We start from the raw sequence: 24,146 nt of genomic DNA on the forward strand, positions 1-24,146 counted from the left end.
AGAGAGGAGTCAGGCCCCAGGGATTCCCAGGCCTCTGCAGAGCAGCTGGGTCCTGGCCTTGGCCCGTCCCTCCGGCCTCGACAGGAGCAGCCTTGAGCCCTAGGTTCTCACGAAAGGACAAACCCCGTTGGATTTCACTCATATGAAGTCCCTAGAGGGGTCAAACCCCTGGAAACAAAGTAACTTTGTACATAAACATAGTAAAAATGGTAAACTCAGTGTGTGTGTAGTTGTGTCCGACTCTAAGACTCCACGGACTGTAGCCCGCCAGGCTCCTCTGTCCATGGGATTTCCCAGGCAAGAGTACTGGAGTGGGTTGCCATTTCCTACTCCAGGGGGATCTTCCCAATCTAGTGATCAAATCTTCATCTCTAAACTTTATGTGTATTTTGCCACAATTGAAAAAAAAAAAAGACCAGGCCCTGACCCATGCCCTGCTTCCAGAGGATTCTAAAATGAGGAGGGGCTGGTGACTGATGCCACTGGGCACTGAGCTCCCTGAGAGACCATGGCCGGGTCATGATTTTAGCCGAGAGGCCCCAGCAGCCTCCGTGTGGGGGGACGGGGACAATGACCTGTGGGATGAGCCAAGGCCATCGAGGTCCTTTATCCCCAAGGGGAGAGACCAGGGAGTTCACGCGGGCCACCGCCACTTCCGGGGAGCCGCCAGGGTCCACGATCAGGCCAGAGCTGGGTCAGAGAGAGGCTCTGCTTCTTGGCTTCACACGGCTGGCACCCCTCACTCTACCTGGGGCTGCACTTGGCTTGCACCTCTGGCTGGGCAGACCGGAAGCGGGTCTGTGGCTGCCAGCCAGAGGATGTAGACTCAAATGTCGACCAACCCTCATCCCACCCTACCCACCACAGCACTGCTAGGATAGGTGACGGAACCCTGAGGGCCTGACTCTTAAAAACCCTGGCCAGAGACCCCCGAAGCCTCGGGCCTCCAGGGCAGCCTGACCTCAGCTCCTGAGCCCTCTCCCCGCCCCTTTCTGGGGTCTCCAGAATCCTGCTGGACTATAGAGACGGCCCCTCCACCCGGTGCCCACCCCACAAACTGAGGAAGCAGTCAATGCCCAGACCTGCCGAGGTCTCCCTGCCCAGAACCTTCCAACTATCCTACGGCGGTGATGCCAAGGTTCCTTAGCCCTGGGAGCAGCTCCAGTCCGCCCCCCACACCCTAACTCAGACTCACCCCAACTCAGACTCACCCCTCCTACCTGCTGAGTGAGCCAGAGTCTACTGGTTCTCTGGGACCTTGGACCCTTCCTCCCCCATCTGGAAGTCTGCCAGCCTAGTGTCGACCCTTCAGCTTCTCCCAGGCTGGGCAAGGTCATCTGTGGGACAGGTTAGCAATGCCTTCTGCCTGCAGAACAGACCGGCAAGCCCAGGAGCTGACGGGAGCTGAACGGCCTCAAGCCCAGACTGTGGCCGGCCTGTGACCATGCTGTGCAGAGCAGCTCAGCCAGCAGATGTCCTTGCCCAGGGCCCCTGTGCTTTGAGCCCCAGCCTGCCCTGCAGAGCCCATCTGGATTCCTTCCCTGGTGACTGGAAAGTGGGCTCTAGAGAATGGCAGGCTGAGAGCAAATCCCTGCTTGGGCCCTTCACAGCTGGGGTCCTCTCTGACCCTCAGTATCCTCCTCGGTGAGGGGAGGTAACAGAGCCAATCCCACAGAGTGAGAGAGAGGCTGCCTGGAGACTGCTGGCTCCATAACCATGCTGCCCACACCTGGTCTGAGTGTCCAGGGGGGTGGGGGGTGCTGGGATGGCTGGCCACAGGGCCACTCACCTGAGATCTGGTTCAGGGAGACCCTGGAGGCCTCGCGCCCCTGGCCAGGGGTTGCCTTCTCTTCAACTCCACTTTCAGTTCCACTCAGGATGCCTGAAGTGAAAGTAAAAGTGAGTCACTCATTTGCATCTGACTCTTTGCCACCCCGTGGACTACGGAGTCCATGTCCAAGGCCTTGGCTTCCCTGGTGGCTTAGCTGGTAAAGAATCCACCTGCAATGCGAAAGACCTGGGTTCAATCCCTGTGTTGGAAAGATCCCCTGGAGGAGGGCATGGCAACCCACTCCAGTGTTGTTGCCTGGAGAATTCCTATGGACAGAGGAGCCTGGAGGGCTGCAGTCTATGGGGTCAAAAAGAGTCGGACACGACTGAGCGACTGAGCACAGCGCAGACAGTCTGCCTGAGCCTGGTGCAGCAGGAGAAGGGGCATCGTGAGGACGGTGAGGCCGTGAAGAAGTGTCCAAGGAAAGGTCCTCCTTTGGCCGCCGCTCAAAAGCTCCTGGTTTGAGTGCAGTCTCCCCTCGGGGGCCTCCTGCTGGCCTCCTCCTGTCCATGCCCCTCGCACACCCTCCAGCCTCCAGGTGCCTGCCCCTGCACCCACCCTCCTTCTTGTTTCCACCAGGCGGTCTCCATGTCCCGGATGAGTCAATGCTTCCTCGTGCTTAAACCCAGCTCACACGCAGCCCCGGGAGGGCTCTGTCTCCACTCAGCTTCCCAGGCTCCGAGACCCTCCAGGGCTGCGGGGCGCACCGCCCCAGCCTCCCAGGGGGCCACCAGCCCAGGTGGGGCCCGGCCTGCATTGGCCCAATCTCATCACTTTCTCCCCTCTTCCTGCCTGTCCCTGGAGAGAGCTGCCCCACTGACCTGGGTAGGCCGGGGCTGGCGGGGGGTTTGACGGCTTTCGGGCCTTCCTCCGGGGCGCTGGTGTGGGGGCTTTGTAGAGGTATGAGGCGCTGGAGGGTGTCGAGGTGCCCAGCGAGGCGCAGCTGGCCTGCCGCTGGGCCTGGGCCCGGATCTTGTCCCTCAGCTGCTCCAGCCGGGGGTTGCTCTCTCTCGGCTGCCGCGGTGGCCTCGGCACCTGGGGGGCCCTCTCGGTCCAAGTCCTGTGGGGAGGGGTGCACGACTCGTGGCCCCCCGAGGAGCCGGAGAGGCGGCCCGACGACACAGAGCTGTCCCCATCCTTGGCCTCCTCGTCGGTCAACCACATGGGGACGCTGCAGACTTGCCCCCGGCGGCCAGGCTCCTCAGTGTGGTCAGACCAGGCCGCAGCGGGAGATCCCCACAGGGCGCCGGCCTGCCGGCGGGGCTCGGGCCACTTCACAGCCGCCATGGCGTCATCTTCAGCTGCCAGTGGGCAGAGCCTGTCTTCCCTTGGGGGAGAGAGGCAGACACAACCTGTCAGGCGCAGAGACGTGGAGGTGCTGAGCAACACGTCTCCAGTACCCTGTCCCACACACTGTCTCCAGGACGCTCCCGCTCCGTTTTCCTGTCTCAGAGTGAGACAGGGATGAAAAGTGAACGTGAAGTTGCTCAGTCGTGTCCGACTCTCTGCGACCCCATGGACTGTAGCCCAGCAGGCTCCTCCGTCTATGGGATTTTCCAGGCAACAGTACTGGAGTGGGTTTCCATTGCCTTCTCCAGGAGATCTTCCCAACCCTTGGATCGAACCCAGGTCTCCCGCATTGTGGGCAGACGCTTTACTGTCTAAGCCACCAGGGGTTCGATCCCTGGAGAAAGGGATGAGGGGCCAATAAAATGCAGCCCCCTCCATGGGTGGCAGTGCAGCGACGCTCTCTCTCGGATCCCAACCACACCCCTTTCGGGTGGGCACCACTGTCAGCCCAATTTACAGACTCAGGGAGATGGCACACAGAAGCACCCTGGCCCGTGACCCCGCTCACCACACCACCTTGGCTCCCCCCAGGGAAGGCGTGGCCACCTCCCTGACGGCACCTCAACATCCGCGAGCTGACACGAGCACCTGAGTCGGCATAAACACGGCCTGGACTTGGCGCTGGCCCTCCGGAACGCCCGTCCCCCTGCGGCCCCGAGGGAGACGGGGCACTGCCTCTGGCTCTCTTTGGGGTGGGGCTGGATCACGTCCCCCCGGCAGGCGGGCAGCATCACCATGGCCAAGGCGGCCATGGCAGCAGGGCTGGGAGCGAAGGCGGAGCCAGTGAGCCTCCGTCACCGCCTGCCCTTGGCCCCGATGGTGCTTTCACGGGGCAGCCCTGGGCCCACAGCCTCATGCTCGGCCGCCTGGCGTCCTCCCCAGCTCAAGGTGAGCTGGCCGCTGCCTGGCTCCCGGTGCTGGCCTGTCCCGGTCCCCTGGCCCATGCTGGAAACTCTCAGGACAGTCACGGAAACGGGGTGGGCGCAGTGGGCTGCCAGGCCCTGGACTGGCAAAAGCCTGGGACGGTGGGGCTTCCCAATGCACTGACCCTCAGTGGAGGGTGAGAATTCCGGGTGACCTCATGACAGCATAATAACCCCGTGTCATGCAGCAGCAGAGAGCCGGGCCTGCAGCTCTTGCTGGGCCCCCAGGCAGCACGCCCACCCCGGTCCTCCTAGGGCACCGGGGCCAGCGGCTGCCGTACGTGGTGAGCTGGCCTGGGCTGGGGTCAGGCTCGGCCTGGGCCAGAGTGGGGATTATGTGAGGGGCTAGGGCCGGGGGTGGGCAGGGGCAGGCATGGGCTCAGCCACACACTGGTGTCGGGCTCAAGGCTCAGCTCCGGGTTGGGGTCAGCCTGAGGGTCCGGGCACAGGAGAGGAGCCAGCCCAGGGCAAGTCACCAGCAGCTGGACGAGGGGCTGAGAGGTTCGGCCCTGATACTTCGGCTTCTGGGAACTGGTCCGGGGAAGCGTGCCTGGCATCCCGCTCCCTGGCACAGGCTCAGCACACCCCTTTGACCACAGAAATGGTCGCTGTGGAGGCCTGAGCGTCCCCACCTGGCCACCTCCAGCGGGCTTCCCATCACCTGCTCGACAAGCCCGGCAGGGCAGCGTGGTGGGGAGGACGTGGGCTCTGCGGTCTGCTGGCCCTGGGCTCGGCATGGTCCCCCAGGAGGAGAGCTGGTTCAAATCCAGCTCCGCCCTAGCCGGCAGGGTAACCTTGGGCAACCAGGGACCCCACCCCTGCCCCTGGGTATTGTGAGCTCTGGTGAGTTCACCCCTGCAGCAGGGCCCTGCAGAGCAGCCAGCACTCACCAGCGGTCCGTCTGGGAATAGCTCAGGGGCTGTGATATTTATCAATGTTAGCAATAGCCCTGAAGGCACTCCTTCCAGAATGGCCCCTAAGAAAGTGGGGGGGGGGGTCTGCATCAAAAGACCCCAGACCCTGTAATTCCAGGCAGGCATGGAGAATGGAGAGCTGTCCTAGAGGTTCCCTCTAAGGGACTCCCCCTGGGGAGCCAGGGATGCCTGTAGGCGCTGCCGTCTGGGCAGGACGCAGGGCAGGGCTCTGGTCACTGGGACACAGCCCCAGCTTTCGCTGCCAGTCAGAGCAGGAGCGGCCCGGGACGGACCCTGCCTGGTGCCCCACTCCGCCCCGACTCAACCTCCCCGCCGTTGGCACCGGGTTGGGGCAGGTACAGAGCCGCCCGGACCCCAGATCCAGCCTCCGGCCCTGGGGCCCTCAAACACACTGGTGACCCAGAAAGACGGCGCCCCTCTGCGGTCAGGTTCCCCAGTCGGCAGCCCCGTGGGGTCAGCTCTGCCCCTTGCCCCTGGCCCGGAGTCCCGCCCTGCCCAGGCTGGCCCGCTCCACTGGGGACGTCGCCTGGTGAAGCTGAAATACATTCAGGGTGTTTGGGAGTGGCTCGGGCCCTGGGACACTGACCCCGGTCTGCACAGGGCAGCAGGCCCTTCCAGGAGGGCTGCAGGACGCGGCGTGTCATGGCACGGTGCCTGACACGCAGGGGGGGCAGCAGGTCTTAGGACGTGGCTGCAAGTTTGGGTGGCGGGGGGACATCGTCAGGAATGACCACAGTGTCCCCCACACAGCCCTTAGAGTCTGGACAGCTGAGAGGACCCCCAGACAGCTCCATCTCCTTCACTCCCCCCGGCAAATCCCCCTGCGACCTTGGTGAGAATGAAAGCCCTTCCCGCCCCTCCTTCGCTCTGGCCGCAGGATCACACACCCGAGCAGAGGCCTGACCCCAGGCCTCTGAACGACTTCCCTCCGCTAGGCCCTCAGGCTTCCCCATCAATTGGGGTCCCTGGGGCGGGGGGCATCCTCCCAGCATCTTCTGGACTCCCAGCCCCCTCTGGAGGGCAGAGAGAAAGGGTCACTCTGAGGGCAAGTGGCAGGAGCCCCAACACGAGAAGTTTCTCCTAACAGATGAGCCTGGTGACCCTTTGTTCCTAGCAGGGACTAAGCTGCCCCCAGCAGTCAGCAGAGACCGACTTCTCCAGGAAGAAGCTGGGCCACAAACACGGCGGGGCAGTCACTTCAAACCCTCCGTGTGCATGCTGCATGCGTGTGCGTGCTCAGTCGCGTCCAACTGTGCCACCCCACGGAGTGTAGCCCGCCAGGCTCCTCCGTCCCTCGGATTCTCCAAGCAGGAACACTGGAGTGGATTGCCATTTCCTTCCCTGGGGGAATCTTCTCTACCCAGGGATCGAACCTCCTGCATCTCCTGCTTCGCAGGCAGAGTCTTTACCTGTCGAGCCACTGGGGCTACTGGCGATAAAAGCACAATCCTGGACATGAATGCGGGGCGAACTTGGAATCAGACCCAATGGCCTCTGTCGCCCTGTGAGCTCTGACAAGCCCCAAGCGGGTTCCCTCTCCTCCTGCCCACCTAGCTGCGGAGCCCCTTCCAGACGCAGCCGCTCACCCCGGAGTCAGGCCGCTCCAGGCCCAGGGCCCCCCGTTCCTGCCACCCCTGCACGCCACACTGTTAGTTTCCGCGGGGGCGGCCACCTGGCTCTGAGCCGGGCTGCAGCTGGATGGCCACGAGTGGCAGAGTCGGGTCCCCCCTGGGGTCACGTTCTGCGCGGCTCCAAGAAGGCCGCTGGGCAGAGGTGATGGTGGGGGGCGGACAGCCGCCCTCCCCCCTGCAGGTGTGCCCGCAGCATCTCAGCTGAACCCCTCCAGCGGGTGTGGGGCCTGCAGCCCGCCCTCCTGACCCCTCCCCGGCTCCTGCCAGCGTGATGCACTCTCCAAGGAAGATCCCCTCCCCTCCCTGGGAGCGGGGCCCTGTTTGTCTGCTTCCCCTCCCCCAGGTCAGGGATGACTATGGGGTGGCAGTGGCCTGAATGCAGATGCAGATGGCTGCAGGAGCCCCCGGAGAAGGCAATGGCACCCCACTCCAGTACTCTTGCCTGGAAAATCCCATGGACGGAGGAGCCTGGTGGGCTGCAGTCCATGGGGTCACTAAGAGTCGGACACGACTGAGTGCCTTCACTTTCCCTTCACTTTCATGTAGTAGAGAAGGAAGTGGCAACCCACTCCAGTGTTCTTGCCTGGAGAATCCCAGGGACGGGGAAGCCTGGTGGGCTGCCATCTATGGGGTCTCACAGAGTCGGACACGACTGAAGCGACTTAGCAGCAGCCATAGCCCCCAGCCCAGCTGGGCCCCGTGTGGAGGAGTGGGGGGTCTCATCTCAGCTGTCCCACTGAGGGTCCCTTGGGAGGAGCCCCACTCTGATGGCTCAGACAGGCTCAGCCGCAGTCTCGTGTCCTGGCCCTGGCAGGACCGGAAGCCGGGCAGGAGTCTCTACGGCCAGCCACTCCCCCGGAGCTGGGAGAGACAGCACCCATGGGTCTCCAGGGCCAGGCTGGTTCTGATCAGAGCAGCGTAGGCTCATGAAGGACAGGGTTCTCGGCTGGGAGGGGCTGGTGCAAAGAGCAAGCCCATCGTCCCCGGGTCCCTCTGCCCGGCTCCTGGTGGGTGCCGTGGTGGGGTCCCGACTCCAGGCTTGCCAGGTACCCCCTGGTGACCTCGGGGAGGGCGTTCAGTTTCCTCATCAGGAAAGTGGGCACAACAGCAACTTCCTTCGGTGGGGCTCTCATGAGTGTCAGAAGACACCTGGTACTCAGTGCCCGCCCCAGGCCGGGCACCCGGTGAGAAACGAGAGCAGACGCCTCTGTCCACACTCGGGCCAGCCCAGGCCTCCTGCCGTGCCTGACCCCCACAGCCAGGCCGGAAAGTGGTGCCCCGCCCGAGCAGCTGGTTCTGTCCCTCGCTGCCACCCGGGGCCGTCCCTGGCCGGGGCCACCGCCCCCGCAGCCCGCTGTAGCGTGAGAGGTGGCCCCGCCGGCTGGCAGAGGGCAGGACGGCGCTGTCTCCTGGAAGCCGGCCTGGCTCTGCTCTGAACAGCTGCGCTGTTTACTGTCCCCGCCGTGTCCCCAGGAACGCCGGCCCGAGCAAGCCCGAGCAGGCTGCGGCCCTCGGCCCACCACGCCCACAGCCCCCGGGGCCCCCGGCAGAGACCACAGAGGAGGCACAGCAGCAACAGTGGGCACGGCCCTGCGCGTCGCCACGGCACCCGCCGGCCGCCTGCCGGCCCAGCCTGGGGACACGGGGCCCGAGCGTCTCCACAGGAGCAGGCTGGGGGGCTGAGGGCCAGGGGCCAAGAGGCTGCAGGAGGCCAGCCCGAGGCTGAGCCAGGCCCTGGGCCCTTCGGGAAGTGACCTGCAGACAGCCTGCCCTGAGGCTCAGAGACACACGTGTCCCCTCGGACAACCGCCACACACACGGACATACAGCACACACACAGACACACAACACACACACCTCACACACAGACACACACACCACACAGACACACAACACACACACCCCACACACAGACAACACACACAGACACACATACACCACAGACACACAACACACACACCTCACACACAGACACACATACACCACAGCCACACACCATACAGACACACAACACACACAGACACAAAACACACACATGTCACATACAGACACACAACACACGCACCTCACATACAGACAGCACACACAGACACACATACACCCCAGACACACAACACACACACCTCATATACAGACACACCTCACACACAGACACACACACCACACAGACACACACCACACACCACACACAGACACACAATACACACACCTCACACACAGACACACACACCACACAGACACACAACACATACACCTCACATATAGACAACACACACAGATACACATACACCACAGACACACAACAGACACACCTCACACACACACACCACACAGACACACAACACACACACCTCACACACAGACAACACACACAGATACACATACACCACAGACACACAACACACACACCTCACATACAGACACACACACACACAGACACACAATACATACCACACATAGACACAATACACATACAGACACATAACACACACACACCTCACACACAGACACACACACACCACAGCCACACACCATACAGACACACAACACACACAGACACAAAACACACACACATCACATACAGACACACAACACACACGTCACATACAGACACACAACACACGCACCTCACATACAGACAACACACAGACACACACCACACACCACACACATGGACACACAATACACACATTTCACACACAGACACACACAGACACAAAGCACACACACCTCACATACAGACACACACCACACACAGACACACAATACACACACCTCACAAGACACACAGCAGACACCACACACAGACAAACACCATACACCACATACATGGACACACAACACATACACCTCACACACAGAAACACAATACACAGCACACACACAGACACACAATACATACACCTTACACATGGACACACACCCCACACCCAACACACAGACACACAATACACACACCTCGCATACAGACACCCAGCACACACCACACACACCACACACCTCACACACAGACACACAGCACACACCACACACCTGGACACACAATATACACATCTCACATACAGACACATAATACATACACCTCATACACACATACACCAGCACTCACCACACACATCACACACCTCACACAAAGAAACACAATGCACAGCACACACACAGACACACAATATACACACCTCACATAGACACACAATACATACACCTCACACACAGCACACACCACACACACAGAAACACAATACACACACCTCACATACGGACACACAGCACACACCATACACACCATACACCTCACACACAGAAACACAATACACACACTTCACACAGACACACAGCACACACCACACACATGGACACACAACACACCCCACACACACAATACACACATCTCACACACAGAAATACAATACACAGCACACATAGACACACAATATACACACCTCACATACAGACACATAATACATATACCTCACACACAGATACACAGCACACACCCCACACACAGACACAGCACACACCACACGTGGACACACCACACACACACACCAAACACAGACACACAAGGGACACAGACACACACAAGCAACATAACACACACATAGACAATACACTATACATACATAGACACACCGCACAACCACACACAGACACACGTTACACCCTACACGGCACACACACGACCCACACAGGCCTGGTGTGCCCCCAGGTGAGCTGGCACTATCACCTTGCCCACGGCCACACAGCCCGGAGGCCTGCCCTGGGCGCCACCTCCCTCCCAGACTAGGAGCACCAGCGAGGCCAGATAGGAGGCTGTGGACGCGACACGCCCAGCCTGGCTCGGCCCTCGGCAAGGGCCGTAGGCACGCAGACCCCTCCTGGGGGCAGGGCGGGGGAGGGAGGCTGGTCTGCACTGGGCCCAGCCCAGGGAGAAGGGCCTGGGGAGGCCAGGCGGGGCTCAGGCGGAGCCCCCAAGGACTCACCCGCTGGAAGCTGGGAGGGCACCGGGCAGCGGCCGTGGCCCAGAGGCAGGCAGCAAGCGGAGCGTGGGGACCAGGGCACCCAGGCCTCCGGGCCCTCAGGAGGCCGGGTGCCAGGCTGGGAGGGAAGCCGCCCTGATGTTGCCAGAGAAACCCTGGCATCCGTCTGATACTGGGACTCCTCCTCCAGGCGCGAAGCCTGGGGACCTGTGCCAGGCGCCAGGGGCCTCACCTGGGCCAGCGCCCCACCTGGGCAGAGGCAGGCGGGCCTTCAGGACAGCCTCCCCACGGCCCAGAACTGCCCTAGCCCCGCCTCTGTGGCCGCGGGCCCATCCAGCCCGCTGTCTCCCTCCTCCCCAGAGCCCCCACCCCCCACGCGGGGCTCTGGGAGCAGGAGCCCTGGAGGTGGACGGGTGGCATCCCTTCCGACACAGGACAGCAGGTTTGGGTCCCCGGGCAGCTCACGCCTCCAGAGCAGCCCTCCAGGCCTGGAGACCAGGTGGGCGGGGGCAGGGGGGTAGGGGGGAGGGGAGGTCCCAACACACCACACTCACTGCCCACAAAGCCCCTCACGGTCTTGGGGTCACCATGGCAGCCCCACCGGAATGGCCGGAGGTGGTGGGGGGTGTTGGGCACCTGTACAAGATGGATCCGCGTGCGGATGGGTCTTGGGGTGTGGGTGGCTGGGCTGGGATCTGACGCTTTCCTGTGGCCCTTATGCTGGTTTTCCAACTAGGGGCGCTGGTGAGTGGAGGGGGAGGTGTGTCCAGCCCCCCATCCCTACCCTGTCCAGCTCCAATTGAAGGCCTGTGGGGGCAGGATGCTGCCCAAGTGTCCTGGGGGCTGCCCGGTAAATGTCCAAATCTCCCCTGCCAACAACTTGGCTGGCTACGGGGCAGTGCCAGCAGGTGGCGCCCTCTCCCCATCATAGTGGGGGTGCGGCGGGGGGCGGGGGGGGGCGGTGTCCCACAGGGCTTTGATGTTCCTGCCACACCCCACCCCCACAGTTATGTTTCTCCCCACCCAGAAAACTCTAGAAAATAGTCTTTTGCCAAGAAAGCCTCTTGGTGTTCAGGAAATTGGGATTTAGGGGACAGGAACTTGCAGCAGTCTGGCCTCTTACATACTCAGGGGCATGTGTGCCCCTTGCCGCCTCTGGGGGCGGTATGCGGGAGCCGCAGCCGCTCGGCCCCCGGGGAGAGCTGGACACCGACGGACACCAGCTCGGACTGGAGCTGGACCCTCCAGGAAAGACCGCCCTGGAGGTGGCCGCGTCCCTGGGACGCAGGGTCCAGAGGGGCCGACCCTGTGGCCGGCGGGTGTGGAGCGCGAGCCCTGCGGCCGTGCCTGGGCCTCCTCGGGCCCCAGGAGCCCAGCCCCGGAAGACGGATGGGCTCAGGCATGTCCACAAAGGTGGGCTCTGCCCATCAGTGTCAGAGAGACAGGGGAAGCCACCTGGCCCGAGGGCTGGGCAAGGGGGCTGGAGCCTGTGAGGAGCCAAAGTTCCTCCTTCGGAGTTTCTGGAACATTCCCCCCGATCCCAAGTTAAGCAAACAAGACCCTGACACTACCCGGGGTGGGGGGTGGCGGGGGGCAGACAGCAGCACACCTGCTGTCCAGACTCTGCCCCCGGGCCTCTGGCACCGCCTGGGGCTGCCCAGTCCAGTCGCTGCCCTGAGCGGCCGCACCAGCCTGCGCAGAGCACCTCCCTCTGGGGTTCTGAGATGCAGACCTCAGATCACCACCGCTGAAAACAAACCACTTTTTTTCCCTTATTGAAAGGAAACGCTCCAGCTCCTACGCTGAGACAAGTCTCCCAGCCACCAGGCCACCTCCTCAGCGCGTGGATTCCAGGCCTGAAAACCGGCTCAGGGCCAAAACCCCTGCCAGTGACCATGGCTTTTTTTTTTTGATCAGGGCAGCCACCCTGGGCGCCTCAGTCATCTGTCTTCATTGGCTGTGACCTGTGAGCGCCTTCCCCAGAGGCACCTGCAGTGAGTGCGGTGGGCAGGGGGATGGCAGCCACCATCAGGATGTCGGGACACAGGGCCGGGTAGACACTGATGCCCTCGGACCCCTGTCAGGCCGTTACCAGGGTGCTGCCCGGGGCCCACCTGACAGCGGGTTTGCGGGGTCACAGATTCCCGTGATCGGCCCCCTCCCTAGTCTGTGGATGTAGAGCTGGACACCCTCACATTGGATCCATGTTCTGTGGGCTAGGAGCTACTGTTGTGATCGTGGTGGGAAGGTCAAGGGTATGAAAAGTCTCGCCTCTGAGGTCCAGAGAGTGAAACAAAACGAGCATCGCCTCCCGGCGCCCTCCTGGAGGGTTTGAAGGATGCAGGCCGGTCCCCGCACCTCCGTTTCATTCGTTAGGCCAGGCCCTGCTGAAATGCAGTGGACCCAGGACGCCGACCACAGTCTCCGGGGCAGGGGGACGCGGCCCCAGGGACACAGGGCCCCATGGTGCGGGGCGGTCTCCGGCCCCATCAGAGGCGGACGGCGTTGCCTATGTGGGAGGCACACAGCGCCCGCTGCAGACCTGCCCAGGGCTGTCTGACTCCGCTGCCCTGAGCCACACACGTCATGTCCACCCGTCCTCTCGGGGGCACGATGCTGCCGGGCTGGCCGATCAGACCCAGGGTGACACGCACACCCTAGAGGTGGGCCTCGGGCAGAAGCGGATACGACAGCCAGGACTTGGGAAGACCACAAGACTGCTGCACCATGAACGTCCCAGAGGTCCAGGGAAGGGTGGCGTTCCTGGGCGTGCCCTCCAAACCCAGGCCCAGTGATTACATCTCACACCTCCTGCCGCCAGCCTCTTGGCTTCTGGAGAAAGCAGGGCGCGCCTCCAGGGATGCACTCTGGCCCTTTCCCAGGTGGCGCAGAAGGCCGCTGGCCTGGAGGGCGGTCCGGAACGGGAAAGGGGCCCCAGCTGGTGGGCTGGTGTTGCCCAAGTCCATGAAGGGCAAGGCTTGCGGGGTGGGAACGCAGCCAGGAGGAGAGCCATGGCCCAGCCCGGGGCTCCGCACCCTGGCATGCCATCGGAGGAGGGGCTCCACCCACCTGGCCCTGAAGCTCTGCGTCCTCCCCGGGGCCCTGGGTGCTGTGTCTGGATAAGGAAGGAATGGAGGTTAAGTGAGGTCATGGGGAAGCAGCGGCTAGTCCTACAGCATCCAGCATCCTTACAAGAGGAGACCCCGGGGCTCCCACTCTCTCCTTGCCCCCATGCGCACGCCCAGAGGAAAGGTCGCGTGAGGACACAGCGAGGGTCCTCACCGTGAGCCAAGTCTGCCTGGGCCTTGATCTTAGACTCGGTGATGTTTCGTTACACAGCTCAGGCTGACTAAGAGACACGCTTACTGGGCCCTGACACAGACACCGGGCCAGGCTCCAAGCCCTCAGGCGCTGGGCCCGGTGAGCCCACCCAGCCAGGCCCAAGAGGGCTTTTTTCTTTTAACATTTATTTTGTTTGGCTGCGCTTAGTCTTCATTCTGCACAGGCTTTCTCTAGTAGCAGAGAGCAGGGGCTACTCTTGGCCCAATCCTTTGGCCACCTGATGCAAGAGCCCACTCACTCGAAAAGACCCTGATGCTGGGAAAGTTTGAGGGCGGGAGAAGGGGACGACAGAGGATGAGATAGTGGGATGGCATCACCGACTCGATGGACTCAATGAGTTTGAGCAAGCTCCAGGAGATGGTGAAGGACTGCATGCTGCAGTCCATGGGGTCGCACAGTCGAACATGACTGAGCGACTGAACAGCAACAACAGGCTTCTCAGTGCAGTGGGTTCTCTTGTTGCCGAGTGCAGGCTCGAGGCCCGTGGGCTTCAGTAGCTGCAGTGCCCAGGCTCTGGGGCGCAGGCCCAGTTGTGGTGGCACATGAGCTTAGTTGATCTGCCGGATGTGGGATCCTCCCAGACCAGGGATCGAACCCATGTCCCCTGCATTGCAAAGTGGACTCCCAACCACTGGACCACCAGGTAAGCCCACAAGGGGGCTTTCTGACGGTTCGCAGCAGCTCCTTGCCCTAATCCTGAGCTCTGACCAGCCCTGCAGAGAGAGGGAGGGATGCTGGGCCCTGGGGAGAGAGGCCCTGCCCCCGCCTCTCCTTCCTTCCTGCAGCTTGCCCACCTAGCTGCCCCGGGCCTGATGCGGTTCTCTGGGGAAAGGTCCATGCTCTCGTCCTGAGAGGTTTGCGGTCTGAAGGAAGGAGGGCTGTGCCGACCGCGGGCAGTGGGGTGGGTGGCAGGACCATGTGCTGTTCCTACCAGGGGCTCCTAGGGCCTCACGCGGCGGCCACCGGGTTTGCTCCACAGACGGCTGCCCCTGTACACGTGAGCTGTCAGCCCTGGATTCCTTAGGGCCACAGATACGGAAGCCCCACCCCCAGGGCAACCTGAAAACCATGCACGGCCATTGGGCTTGGTGTCCCCAGGGTCCTTCCCTCTCCACCCCCACTCCGGGGTCCTGACCAGATGACTCGGATATCAGGAAAAGGACCCGCTGTCCTTGTCCCAGGGTCCCCATGATGAATAAACACATGAGAAGGGTCCCTAGCGCCCCCCCTGCTTACTGCTTAACCCTGGGCTGAGGGCGCACAGGGTTAGGAGAGGAGCAGAAAGCCAGGAGAGGGCGCCCGGGGGATACGGGGGTTTCCATGGCAACCATGAGCTGCCTGGGCTGGAGCCCTGTGGGGGTTGGGGCACGGCAAGGGTGTGGTTCCACTCTCCTTTCCGTCTGTTTCATCAGGGCTGGGACAGACAGACGTTGCCCGAGGACTCCATTGAGGGGAGCAGCTCCTCCAGCCACTGCACGCCTGCCTCAGGCCTCACCCGCCTCCCGGGTGGCCGGGGATGGGCGGGGGGTGATCAGCACCTCTTGAGAACACCTGTGAAGAGCTCCCGGAGCGCGGGGTGCCCTGAGCAGCTGGCCGCTGCCCTGCTCTGCCCAGAGTTCTGCGCCCCCAGGGCTGGGTGCGTGTGAGCACAGAGCCCTGCCTGCTGCCCACCCCGCCCTCCCCTCCTCCCGGGAAGCCGCCACACATCCCCTGAGCGCCCCAGTTCTCCCTTGATGTGGCTCTGGCCCAGATCTGGGGTGGCACGCTCCCCCTCCAGCTGGCCTGGCAGCCCAGACCTGCCCGAGAGTGATGGTGTCTGAGGGTGGGGAAGGGTGGGGGCTGGGCCTCTCCTCCTCCATACCTGGCGGTGGGCAGGGCCTTCAGGCAGGTGGATGAGGGGGCTCTCGAGGGGTGAGCGGGTATCATGGGAACCAGGCGTCCTCCAGCCTCTGTGACCACACTCTTGGCGTGGCATGTGACACATAGGTGATGAGCACCAGTGCTCAGGGGTGAAGGTCAAGGGAAATGAGAATGTGGGCAGGGGTATTGAAGGGTGAGGGCCCCTGCTGCAGGGCCCAGGGCTCAGAGACCTTCCTCTAGCTCCAGCTGCTTTTCCATGTTCCCGGCCAGCAGGCCAGCTCCTGACCGCAGCCCCGTGGCCCCAGGGGCACCTGGCCTTGCTGCCAAACGGAGCATCTGCCCCAGTCGTTGTTCAGTTGCTCAGTCCTGTCCGACTCTGTGACCCCAGGACCGCAGCCCGCCAGGCCTCCCTGTCCATCACCAGCTCCCGGAGATTGCTCAAACTCATGTCCACTGAGTCGAGGATGCCATCCAACCATCTCATCCTCTGTCGCCTACTTCTCCGCTTCCTCCTGCCTTCAATCTTCCCCAGCTTCAGGGTCTTTTCCAATGAGTCGGCTCCTCACATCAGGTGGCCAGAGTGTTGGAGCTTCAACATCAGTCCTTTCAATGAATATTCAGGATTGATTTCCTTTAGGATGGACTGGTTTGACCTCCGTGCTGTCCAAGAGACTCTCAAGAGTCTTCTCCAGCACCACAGTTGAAAAGCATTAATTCTTCAGTGCTCAGCCTTTTTTAATGTCTCACATCCATACACTACTAGAAAAGCCATAGTTTTGACTATATGGACCTGTGTCAGCAAAGTGATGTCTCTGTTTTTTAATACACTGTCTAGATTTGTCATAGCTTTCCGTCCAAGGAGAAAACATCTTTTAATTTCATGGCGGCAGTCACCGTCCACAGTGATTTTAGAACCTAAGAAAATAAAGTCTGTCACTGTTTCCATTTTTGCCCCATCTATTTGCCATAAAGTGATGGGACCAGATGCCATGATCTTAGTTTTTTGAATGTTGAATTTTAAGCCAACATTTTCACTCTCCTCTTTCATTTTCATCAAGAGGCTCTTTAGTTCCTCTTCGCTTTTTCCATTAGAGTGGTATCATTTGCATATCTGATGTTACTGATATTTCTCCCAGCAATCTTGATTTCAGCTTGTGCTTCATCTAGCCCGGCATTTCGCATGATGTACTCTGCATAGAAGTTAAATAAGCAGGGTGACAATACACAGCCTTGTTGTGCTCCCAATTTGGAGCCAGTCCGTCGTTCCATGTCCGGCTTTAGCTGTTGCTCCCTGACCTGCATACAGGTTTCTCAGGAAGCAGGTAAGGTGGTTTGGTATTCCCATCTCTTGAAGACATTTTTTGTCTTTTTAAGGATTTGCTGTCTCAGAGGGGCCGGCAAACTCTCGGCCCATGGGCCCCATATACGAGACTCTTGTTGCCGTGCTCCAGGGCTGTGCCACGGGCTTCCCAGCAAGACCTCATTCACCGGGCTCCCATCTGAGGGAGAAGAGAGAGGCCCAGAGGAGGGCTGGGGCCCAGCTCATGAGCAGCCCTGCTGCGTCCCAAGCCCCACGCTCGCCCTGCGCTGTAGCTGGGAGGGGTCCCAGCACAGAGAAGCCTCTTCTCCATCAGTGACCACCTGAGCGTCAGCCCCGCACCAGGAGCTGCAGCAATCGCGGCGGGTCCCTGCCCACCTGGCGCACACAGGCGCCCTGCCCGGCCTGTGTCCATGGGTAAGGACCTGGTTACGCGACAGTGACACAGCCGCAGGGTGAATGTCACTCAGCCTCCACCTCTGACCGTATCTATGATGTCCCCATGATGCTCACAACATAATGTTAACTGAGAGCAGAAAACTACAGAACTACATGTGTTACATGACCCACGTCGTGGGCAAGCCTTGTAAGTGCAATTCTGAGATGTGAGTGCAGTGGGGTAAAGGGTGGTCCCCAAAGAGACACCCACCTACAGTGGTAAGCGTGACCTCGTTTGGGAGAAAGGGCCCTTGCAGGTGAAATTAAGATCCTAAATCCCATGCAAGTCCTTTCAGGAGGAAAGACAGAGAGCACAGACACAGGGGGAAGCGGGGTGACACGGGAGGATGGAGGCAGCGAGGGGAGGGACTCGGCCACAAGCCAAGGGCCACCTGGAGCTCCAGGAGCTGGAAGCGGCAGGGAGGACCCCTGCTGGACCCTTCACACAGAGCGGGACCCCACCAGCACCCAAATTCTTCCGGCTTCCAGAGCTGAGAGAACAATTTCTGCCACTTGAAGCCACCCAGCTGTGGTCATTTGTCATCGCAGCCCTAGGAGACTACACAGAGGCCACGGCCCATAAGGTTGTGTTTACCCAGCGCTGACTGGGCCTCCGTCACTGTCCCAGTGTGGGAGGTAAGGGTTAGAGAGGTGGGCCCGGGTCCAAAGTGAACCCAGGCATCTGGGCTGTTAAACCCAGCCTGGCCTGGCTTCCCCTCCCCAGAGGGTCTAGGGCCACCACCCACCGTCACGCTGCTGGAATGGAGAGATGCCGGTGGGCGTAGAACCCCACCAACAGAAGAAACCCACCGCACTTTCTGTTCCCCTGGAGGCTTCCGAGCATTTATTTGAAGCAGTGGATTTGACTTCCTAATTCTGTTTGGTTTACGAGGATGTGGGTGGGCTTCCCTGGTGGCTCAGATGGTAAAGAATCTGCCTGCAATGTGGGAGACCCAGGTTCGATCCCTGTGTTTGGAAGATTCTCAGGAGAAGGAAATGGCAACCCACTCCAGTATTCTTGCCTCGAGAATTCCAGGGACAGAGGCTACAGTCCATGGGGTTGCAAAGGGTCAGATATGACTGACCAACTAACACACTTAGGCTGATGATAAAAGATATCCCCTCCCACCCCACACCCAAGGCCTGGGGGGCTTGGAGCCACTTGAAGAACCTGGAGCCCAAATACACTCCCCTCTCTCCGTCTCCATCTCTTTCCCTGACTCTCTGTCTCTCCGTCTCTCCCTCTGTCTCCCTCTGTCTCTGTTTCTCCCTCTCTTTCTCTCCCTCCATCTCTCTCCAGCACTCACAGTGTCTGCCAGGCCTGGGGGCACAGACTGGCAGGGGGCGGGAGCTTCGGTCCCATCAGCCAGGGGTGAGCCCGCTCTGGACAGGTGAGCACGGGCCTGCCCCATGGGCACCTGCCTCCTCCCCACAGGGCTCGGGGCCACAAACCCGGTGACAAAGCTGCCAGCCGGTGGCCCAGGAATGCCGTGTGGCCGGGTGTCACTGGATGACGCGGTGGTGTGCGGCTCCGAGCACACCTCCAGCTATTTCCTGGGCGTGTCCTCTCCGCGTGAGGCCCTCAGGACCTTGGGGTGGGCAGACCGTTTCCTTCCGGGCTTCTTGCAAAAACCCACTGCCCACCCAGAGCTCCCACTCCAGGGACATTGAGGCCTCAAGGAGAGGAAGTGGCGGCGGGTGGTGTCTTGGGGGCCTCGGGGCAATGGATGGCAAGTACCCCAGAGCTGTGCAGTAGCGAGTTCTTTCTCAGGGTTATGAGATTATTGGAAATGATGGTAAAAATGTGTGTTCTTTTTATCTAAGCACATATGTGCACGCATGTGTGTGCGTGCATTTGTGTGTTTGGGTCTCTCCCCTCTCCCCGTTTACCTTTTGCCTCGGGTCCCAGATTGGGCATCTCTGCTGGTGGTACCTGGGGGTGACCCAGGCCCCCCTGGGCCCTGCAGGAGCAGTCTAGTGGGGAAGGGGGGCATGGCGGGGTGGGAGGAGGCAGAGACTGGGAGCTGTCCTGCCGGCCACCAGGTCATCCTCAGCTTGCCCCCCGCCCCAGCAAACACCTGGGGGTGGGGGCTGTCTCAGAGCTCGCATGTCCTGCCTGAGCCTCGGAGCTGGTTCTTTGTGCAGGGATGGCCCCGGGCAGCCTGACCACCTTCTCCCAGCCTGGTCTTCACCTGAGGCCCATGTCGGCCTTGAGTGCCCTCCTCTCTCCAGAGGCCCAAGGCCTCTCCACCCCCAAAGGCTCAGCCAGACCCCTGCAACTGTCCAGCATCACTTCCCTGCTGGCCTGTCTTGGGGACAGGCCCAGGAAGGGGTCAGTTAGGAAACCGGGCTTGACCTCAGTTCCCCTGAGACCCAGCCTGGTGACCTAGGGCATCAGTGTCCGGTCTGCTCACCAAGGGGAACGGCGTGCTGATGAAGCGGATGCCAGGGAGGGGTGAGTGTTGGCGGACAGGCACACGGCAGTTGCCCCCTGGCGGAGGCGGCGCTGCTGACAGCCGCCAGCAGCAGGGTTGGTACTCTGAGTGCGGTGGGAGGGGGGCGCGGCTCGAGAGCGGTGGTGCGTCTGGGGACAAGATCCAGCATCGCTGCCTGTGCCACCCACGGCATCGTCTTGCTGCCACCTGTTAACTGGGGCTGGAAGGAGGATCCAGGTGGGAAACTGTTTTTCTTCCCTACACTCCTTCGGGAATGGATGGAGGGGGTGTGCTCACGGCCTCCTGTCAGAACACTCTGCCAGGGCGGGCGCTCCGAGCGTCACAGGGGAGAATTTACACGACAGGACATGCAGAGCGCAGGTGTGTGCAGGTAGCAGGTCTCTGCCCCCCCAACCCCCTGGGAGGCCGGGGGGAAGGAGGAGCAGCCCCGAGGGTGAGCGGAACGGATGGGAGGGTGGTGAGCCAGGTCTGCTGCCCCCAGGACCCCTCCTCCCCCAGACCTGCCTCCCGGCAGCCCCCTGCTCTCCGTGGAGCTGAGGCACACTTAGTTTCACACCTGGGTGGCCACGTGCTACCCGTCCACACTCCACCCTCCTCCTGGGTCCTCTCCACGAGAGTCGGTCGGGTCCCTGGACGGGAGAAGACACACCTCCGTGCCATGTGCCAAGGACTGCCTGCAGGGGCCCAGAAGGGAAGAAGCACAGTCCCAACGGTAGGCACCCTGAGCTCTGACTGCCGCCCAGCACCGTGACCATCACTGTCTGGACCCACGATCCTTCCCGACCCCAGCGGCATAGGGCCGCTGAACCCTGAGGGGCAGAATGGAAACTCAAGACAGGGAAAGCAACTTGTGCCAGGCACCCAGCAGGGTTGGGGTGGGCAGGGCCTGATTCAGGCCAGCTTGAGCCTGGCCCGTTGCCCAGCACCCCCAAGATGGTCCTAGCTCCCCTGGGGAAGCTCTGATAGAAGACCCTTCCAGCCCAGGGACTCCAGCTTCCCACGGGTCTCCCCCTTCCCAGGAAGGAAGAGAGAAGATACCCACCCCACCCTTCTGCAGGGACCACCCCCATCTGCCCCCACAGCACATCACCATGAGGGCAGCCTTCCTGACACACGGCAGTTGGCTGCACACCCAGGTGACCGTAGGGAGCCAGAGCGGTGGCCTCCTGGGGACACTGAGCGCAGGCCTGGCACAGGAAGGGGGCCCTCGTCCTCTGACGCCAGCCCAGGGGTGCCCCAAGGAGGCAGGCCTGGGGAGCTGCCCTCAGCACCCTGCACTCCGTAGGGGCCAGCTGGGGGCCGCAGCCAGGCCTGAGAACAAGGCCCTGCCCAGCTCCTGTGGTCACCAGGGGAGGGTGCGTGGGCTGAGCTGCCGGCCGCTGCGCTCTGGGCACAGATGGTTCTCATCTTCGCTGCCTCTTCCGCAGGAAAAACAGACCAGCTCGGGGCCAAGAGCCCTTTTTTAATCTCGTGTTTATTTACGCTGCCTTTGCCTGAAGCCAGGGTCCTGTGGGCTGCACTCTGCCGAGGGTCCTGGCTGAAGCAGAAGGTCTGGCTGGAGCGGCCTGGCTGGCTGGCATCTTCCTGACCTTAGGGCAGTGCTCCGGGAAGGGGCCAGTGTGCCCCCAGGGGAAAGCAGCCCATTTCCCGTCCCCAGACTCGTCCCTGTCCCGTTGGGTCACGGCAACTTTTCCAGGATTGGAGTTCTCTGACTGCACTGGGAGGGCGGAGATTGAGAAGGGTCTAGGACAGAACCTGTGAGACCACCCCCACCCCAGAGCAGTCAGAACCCGGGGGTGGAGGCGAGGCCACGTCACCCGTAAGGGGCCCCAGGAATCCCCAGGAGAGGAGGTGGCCTGGTGCTGGGACGCTGGGCTCAGGTGGGTGGGCAGCCAGCCACTCTCCTTGCAGCCTTCCTCGGTTTTCACAGACAGCGGAGAAGACCAAGGCTGGGTGTGGGGAGGCTGCCAACCAAGGTCTCAGAAGTGAGAAATGCAGAGTGGTGGGCAGGCTTGCAGAATCTTTGCCTTCCCAGGCCAGCTGACCCCCAACACACACACACACACACACACACACACACACACACACACACACTCAGGCCCTGCCTGAGGCTGCTCCACCCTCCCACGTGCCCCAATTCACGTGGGGGATGGCCTCGCCAAAGTGTGCGGAGGGCACCCCCGGGGTGCCCTGCACCCACTGCCCATTTGGAGAAGTGGCCGAGGCACCTTGGGGCTGGTCCAGAGGAAAGACAGAGGACCACCGAAGGGAGGAGGGGTCACCCGCCAAACAAAGGCAGGAGGGCCTCCTACCGGGTGGAAGAAGGGGCCTCCCAGGCCCCAGAAGCCCCCGCAGCCAGGCTGACGGCCAGCCCCTCCCCCGCACTCACCGTGGAGGGGGTCGTTGGGGGCGCACCCTCCAGGCCGGTGCCAGAGGAACCCCCAAGGCTCTGCCCCGCCCCCCCCCGCGGGGGGCCCCCACCCCCGGCGCTGTCTCCCCTCCCCCACCCGCGCGAACAGAGGAGGGACCGGCGGCTCGGCCCGCGCCCCCTCCCCCGCGGGCGGCGGTGACATCACGGCCACGGCGGGAGGGGCGGCGTCGCGCGCATCACTTCCTCGGCGCCTCCCGCCCGCGCGGACGGACAGACGGACGGACTACGGGCGGGCGGTGGACAGCGGCCCGCGGCCCGCGGACGGGCGCGGGGGGCCGGCGCGAGCGTGGGGTGCGCGGCCCGCGGCCCTCGGCTCCCCCGACCCCATGGCGGGCCCGGCGCCTCCCGCCGCCGACGAGCTGCCCGGCCCGGCCCGGCGCCTCTACTCCAGGTGGGCTGGGCGAGCGGCGGGGACGCGCGGGGACCGGGCGGCGGGGGCCGCCGACGCAGGAGGCGGGAGCGGCCGGCCCGGAACAAAGGCGGCGGCGGCGGCGGCGGCTGGCGCGCAACGTGGCGGGGACGCCCCTCCCAGTGGGCCGGCGGGGGTGGGGGGACGCGGGGTGCCGAAGGAGGGTGTTGGGGGCTCAGGGTGCCCCAGGGCGGAGGAAGGGGAGTCCGAGGCTGGGGGCGCTGGGCCTGCCACAGCCCACCCCCTGGAAACCGGCGAGGGAGGGGCGGCTAGGGGGTGGGCAAGATGGGCCCCTCTCACCACAGTGTCCAGGGCTGGGAAAGGGGCCCCTACTCCAGCCCTGCCCTGCCAGCATCTGGCCTCTAGCACAGCAGGTGTGTGGTGGGGGGCTGCCAGGACTTCTCTCCCCAGCCTGGCTCCTCCTTCCCACTGCCACAGGACTTGTGGGGAGGGGACCACGGGTGTGTCACGGGTGGGGCCGGTCACCCCCCACCCACCAGGTGCCCCTGCTTCAACAGATTGCAGCTGGGCTGGGGTTACAGAGCCAGGCAGCTGGGTGGGTGTGTGCCTGCCTGAAAAGGTGCCTGCCTGGGGCGGGTTCCCAGGTGATGCCAGCGGCCCGGGCCCTGCGCCCTGCGCCCATCAGGGATGACGGGGTGGCTCTGCCCCTGGGCCGCGTGCCTGCTTGGTGACTCCCTGCTGGTCAAGGGTGTGCTACAAGTTGACGCCCTGGGCCTGACCTGGGGTGGGGAGGGCACAGGTCTCTCAGGGCTTGCCTTCATGTGCAGGTGTCCGGCAGAGCGGGGCCGGCACGAGTGCTGGGCAGGGCCCGCTTCCTGGCTGTGGATCCCAGAGGCAGGCCTGGCTCCTCATGGTCTGGACAGGCCCCTGCCTTGGAGTGACCTCATCCAGTTCCCCCAGCCATCCTTAAGACCTGGGGGGCTTCTGATTCTTCAAGGGGCCTAGTGTGGCCTACACGGATTCTCCAGCCCAGCTGCAAACCTCCGCTGGGTGCCCCCCCTGCCCCTCCATCATCCCTCCCCACCCCGACCTGTGGAATGAGGCCCTGGCGGCCCCTCCCACCTCTGTCTGGTCTGTGCTGCTGGCTGGAGACACAGCCCCCATTGTGTGGTCTCGGAATGGAGCGCTGAGACCCCGGCCTGACTCCTGGGCCCCACGCAGGGGGAGGAGCTTGCCAGTGGGTTTACTGACAGCTGACCCCGGAGGCCTGTCCTTGAGGAC

The 24,146-nt window shown here is 62.5% G+C and overlaps 2 protein-coding genes and 1 long non-coding RNA gene across 18 annotated transcripts in view; 1 reads left to right on the forward strand and 2 right to left on the reverse strand.

Annotated features, from left to right (window-relative positions):
- Nucleotides 1–10,747, reverse strand: part of CCDC187 (coiled-coil domain containing 187) — a 55,652-nt gene extending 44,905 nt beyond the window's left edge. For 9 of the 13 annotated variants that reach the window (XR_011569496.1, XM_070799563.1, XM_070799566.1 and 6 more), the window contains exons 1-3: nucleotides 4,737–4,867; nucleotides 2,653–3,158; nucleotides 1,790–1,882 (exon numbers count right to left, since the gene is read on the reverse strand). Coding sequence is in view for 11 of the 13 variants with exons in the window: in XM_070799563.1 (XP_070655664.1) it covers nucleotides 1,790–1,882; nucleotides 2,653–3,158; nucleotides 4,737–4,762 (625 nt within the window). In the remaining 2 variants the exon portion in view is untranslated. Of the gene's footprint in view, nucleotides 1–1,789; nucleotides 1,883–2,652; nucleotides 3,159–3,741; nucleotides 4,187–4,736; nucleotides 4,889–10,653 lie in introns of those variants that run through there. The other 4 variants (XM_070799568.1, XM_070799562.1, XM_070799561.1 and 1 more) reach the window with 4 other exon arrangements.
- A 6,742-nt stretch (nucleotides 10,748–17,489) lies between these two features.
- Nucleotides 17,490–24,146, forward strand: part of GPSM1 (G protein signaling modulator 1) — a 35,541-nt gene continuing 28,884 nt past the window's right edge. For 2 of the 4 annotated variants that reach the window (XM_070799578.1, XM_070799579.1), the window contains exon 1: nucleotides 22,686–22,886. In XM_070799578.1, the coding sequence (XP_070655679.1) occupies nucleotides 22,822–22,886 (65 nt within the window). In that variant the 5' untranslated portion in view covers nucleotides 22,686–22,821. Of the gene's footprint in view, nucleotides 17,588–22,685; nucleotides 22,887–24,146 lie in introns of those variants that run through there. The other 2 variants (XM_070799581.1, XM_070799577.1) reach the window with 2 other exon arrangements.
- LOC139185883 (uncharacterized) lies at nucleotides 21,521–22,611 on the reverse strand. The gene is made up of 2 exons (XR_011569497.1): nucleotides 22,454–22,611; nucleotides 21,521–21,781 (listed from the first exon to the last, which is right to left on the reverse strand). It is a non-coding gene; the product is annotated as an uncharacterized lncRNA (long non-coding RNA).

Source organism: Bos indicus, chromosome 11, assembly GCF_029378745.1.
Source record: "Bos indicus isolate NIAB-ARS_2022 breed Sahiwal x Tharparkar chromosome 11, NIAB-ARS_B.indTharparkar_mat_pri_1.0, whole genome shotgun sequence".
In the NCBI taxonomy this organism is placed as follows: Eukaryota; Metazoa; Chordata; class Mammalia; order Artiodactyla; family Bovidae; genus Bos; species Bos indicus.